The sequence below is a fragment of the Notothenia coriiceps genome, unplaced genomic scaffold (assembly GCF_000735185.1).
Source record: "Notothenia coriiceps isolate Sejong01 unplaced genomic scaffold, NC01 NC01_scaffold00009970, whole genome shotgun sequence".
Lineage (NCBI taxonomy): Eukaryota > Metazoa > Chordata > Actinopteri > Perciformes > Nototheniidae > Notothenia > Notothenia coriiceps.
The window spans coordinates 368,463-372,467 of NW_011342671.1; the positions used below are offsets into that span (position 1 = coordinate 368,463).

A 4,005-nucleotide genomic window follows, 5' to 3' on the forward strand; every position below is an offset into this window, starting at 1 on the left:
CATGGTCTCCATTACTGAGCCAACTCCTAGAAAGATGGAATAATTGTTCCCCCCAGCGCCAACATCTCATGTAATACTCCACTTTTCCCAGTAAAAAAGGCTGATGATGAAACTTGGCGACCCTGTTTCATGATTTGCGTGCTGTTAAATGAAGCTGTATTTGCTCGAGCCACCTGTTGTACCTAACCAGCAACAATCCTTATCTTCAGTATCCTGGCAATACAGATTGGTTCACCTGTGATAGATTTGGCTAATGCATTTCAGTGTTCAGTTGATCCTGAATCTCTAAAATTGGTTTGTCATTACATTCAAAAACAAAAAAGTACAAGTGGATCTCGATGTCCATAGGGCCTATTCAGAATCGCTGACAGTATATTCAAGCTTTCCCTTGCAAGAGAATTTGGCTGGTTTTATGTTTCCTAGAACAGTACCTTAATTCAGTACATTGATGGATTGTTTGGTATGCTCAACATCTGAGGAGAATTGTGTACTGTCACGACAAATTGCGTTTTACATTATTTGGCTTCACAGGGCACAAAGCGTCCCCTAACAAAACTCCCAATTGGTGAAAAAACAAGTGCAACTAATATAGGACAATGAGATTATCTCAAACAGACGAACAATTGGGCAAAGACAGAATTAAAAGCGGTAGGTATTTTCCAACACCTAAACCCACTGACAAAAAAGCCAAGTGACTATCTTTTTTGGATGCAAGGCTATGTCCGACAATGGATTTGTAGATTACGCAAAGTTATCTCAACCATTGTCCATGACATTGCGCATGCGACGACACTGATGCAAACGACTCTGTGACTTGGATTCTGACGCTACTGATCGTTTGAAAACTGAAGGAAGCGTTACTTCCTGCTCCTGCCTTAGGCATACCTGACCTGTCAAAAGATTTTATCTTAGCAGTGTGATTGAGAAAAAGGGTACTGATAAATCTGTCCTGCTTCAGAAACATGGCGACAAATTTAACGACAGTTGCTTATATGTCGCAGAGACTTTCAAGCAGTTGGTGAGAGGCTCCTTCCTACTGTTCTAAATATCGTTTAATTTCAATTCCTCTCTGTTTCACTCCTTTCCTGTTGTGAGTTCAAATCGTCACAACAGACATAATGCCACCGGCGGCATATTGGTCAACGCCAGGCCCCTTCATAAAGTTTTATCTCTTGGACATGTCTGGCTCCTTTTCATCGTCTGTGCTTGCCGGGGCAACGCAGAACTGGTGAGGAGGGAAGGGGAGCTGTGGGTCAGTGCGCATCTGACCCCCTTCCCGGGCGTAATGCGCTTACGTTTTCCCCCGGGCATGTGACGCGCACATGGGCCCATAGGGGCTGGAGGACTCTTTTTCCCCTGCTTTAGGGCAGGAGGGGGGAGTCCTCCACGTCATAGCACACCTCCGCGGGGTAAGCGCGTCAGGGTATGCTCTGTCAGCCGCAGCCTCTTTTCTCTCCATGGTTATGACAGAGGGAGAGGTGAGTGAGGCGCAGCGGCTGCTAACCAGAAAGCTGCTCAGAAACAGTGAGATGGAACAGTGTTGTTGTGGGACGACAGCGCGTGTATACATCGGGGCTCCTGTGAGAGATATAACGAGGGGTTACGTATGGTAACCCTTGTTGTATAAACACAGGCGGAGCCCTCTACTCAGGGGGCCTGTCTGTCCTAAGCTGCTTGCTGAAGAGAAGTAAAGGATGACAGTAAGGAGGCGAGGCCTCCTTTATGCGGTGAGATACGCGCACATTCAGGTAGGCCCGCCCAGGGGCCGGCTACATCTAGAAAGTCTGAATGCTTGCATGATAGGATCGAGGGGAGTACCCATAGAGTCCAGTAAAGGGCTCCGCCTGTGTTTATATAACAAGGGTTACCATACGTAACCCCTCGTTATCAATTATTAGTCCACAGACAGAAACATGAGTCAGCGGTTATTTGATTTAGAGGCAAACCTCAGAAAGACAATATACAGTTCCTGATTTTTAGTATGTTTTGTTAGTTGTGTTTACAATCTTGGTTTTTCTAGTAAGCATTCTAACATGGTGTGGTTTAGCATATTTTTACACCAGAATGCCATAAATACATTTTCTATCGATGAATTGTCAAATGTAAATATATGCTTGTTTTCTTATTTGTCAGCTGAATACCTTTAGGGTTTTCACCGTTGGTCACTGAATTTACATTTTGGCTCAAGGAACATGTGATTATAAACTATTATTGATCAATTAATCTAGAGCATAACATTCCTTGCATCTTAAAAAAAACTAAGAATGCAGCCCCTATTTGAACAAAATGAAGCATAATCTTAGATTGTTGATGGAACAGAGAAGTATTTTAGAAAAATATATAAAGATGTGTTCATATTGACAAAACCATAATTCTTGCAGACTGGATTCTTCTATTTGAGACATATTTAAGCAGTCCTTCTTTTGTTGTTGCTACATTGCTATTTAAGAAGGCTTAACAGTAATACGTTGCTTTAATAATTCCACTCCTTTCACAGTTATTTCTGCCGTATCTCATGTCAGAAAGCAATGGTGTTGAATGAATGTTACTCACACTATTTGAGTGAATTTGTTCTTTACCCACAGCATCCATTCATGACACAATCTTCTAATTTCTACCTCTTTTCTTTTCTTCTTTTCTCCTTCTAGGTCACACGATAGTCGTCTGTTCGGAGGATAGCCTTGTTTGGTACCAGACGTTTGTTTATTTGACCAACAGCACAGGACATTTGGATATCATGTGTTTTTGGAGGATGGGTGGAGACAGGGACCGGCAAGGACAATAATCACGGACATTCCACTGAACGAATGGAGGAAAAGGACCGGCGAGCATCATATAAGAATACGTATCCAAAAAGATTCCTGACTTTAGATCCAGCATCAACAGTAGCTGTCTCTGAACTCTACTGCCCACCAAATCTCTCTTTGTATTATAGTTTTATTCCTATGGACTACAAAGCTCAACCATGAAGATATTTATTGACTAAAAGACTGTGGATTACACCAGAAAAAAAAAAAATCACCCTAAAAACAAAACCACGTGATGTGAAACCTTTGTGTTATTTCCTCGCCACACAGAGCCCCGAAGACTCTTGATTCATATCTGTGTTGAAGATCTAGTGGATCATAAGCGTTTTCATTCCTTTTAGCCTTATGGAGCAGAGATATCTCTTCTTTCTTTGTTGAGTTGAAACAAGTGTTTGGCTTTTATTAAGTTTGTTAGGATGTCAGGTCTTGTTTTGAAAGACGATGCCACAACAATAAAACCTAGAAAAAATATAATGATAAACGGTCAACACAGCTAAGTTCTGCCAAAATGTTTTAATGGTATCTGTTGTTTTAAAAGCCTGGTGACTACCATTGATTACAAATGTCAATATTAACTCAATAAATCTAACTCAATGGATATCAGTGTTCGGTAAAATCTGGGTTTTTGCAGACTGTTCTGTGGCTCTTTGTGTACTCGTCCAAAGTGCTGTATATGCAGGAGCTTTTGAAACTTTAAATAAGCAGATAAAGCAAATCATTTGCCTAAAAATAAGGAGAAAGAGGTGGAGCGCTCACATCAATGTTGTGTTGGAACTGAAAATGTGAAATTCAGCAAGTGTAAAAATAGGCCATGTTCAAAAGTGTAAGGGGGAAATCTCACGGCACTGTTTCTTAAAATGAACAGACTTCACACAGAGCCATCTGAAATCTGGTCCGGGGAGAGACTCATAATTAGCACTCCCCCAAACACTACCCTAATCCTGTTTGTAGCATTTCCAAAAACGAAATCCAAAGCGGCTTTTATGGGTGGTAACGTAATGATTTCCATCACCAAACATCGACTGGTGGTGGGTGGGGGACCGAATGATTTTTAGCATATCGCTGCATTTAGAAATCCCATAGGAATTGCTAGTCCATGTCAATAAAGGCTTAGAGTCAAAAAAGGGAAGAAGAAAGAAATATTTGTTTTAGCCTAGGCTATGCTATTCATCTGAACGTGTGTAGTCCAAAGCGAGTG

General features: G+C 41.5%; 1 protein-coding gene across 1 annotated transcript in view; it reads left to right on the plus strand.

The window, feature by feature from the left end:
• Window positions 1–3,405, plus strand: part of tafa3a (TAFA chemokine like family member 3a) — a 102,874-nt gene extending 99,469 nt beyond the window's left edge. Inside the window, exon 5 of the mRNA XM_010771400.1 lies at window positions 2,649–3,405. Coding sequence (XP_010769702.1) covers window positions 2,649–2,660 — 12 coding nt within the window. The 3' untranslated portion in view covers window positions 2,661–3,405. The remainder of the gene's footprint in view (window positions 1–2,648) is intronic.
• Window positions 3,406–4,005: the final 600 nt, after the last annotated feature.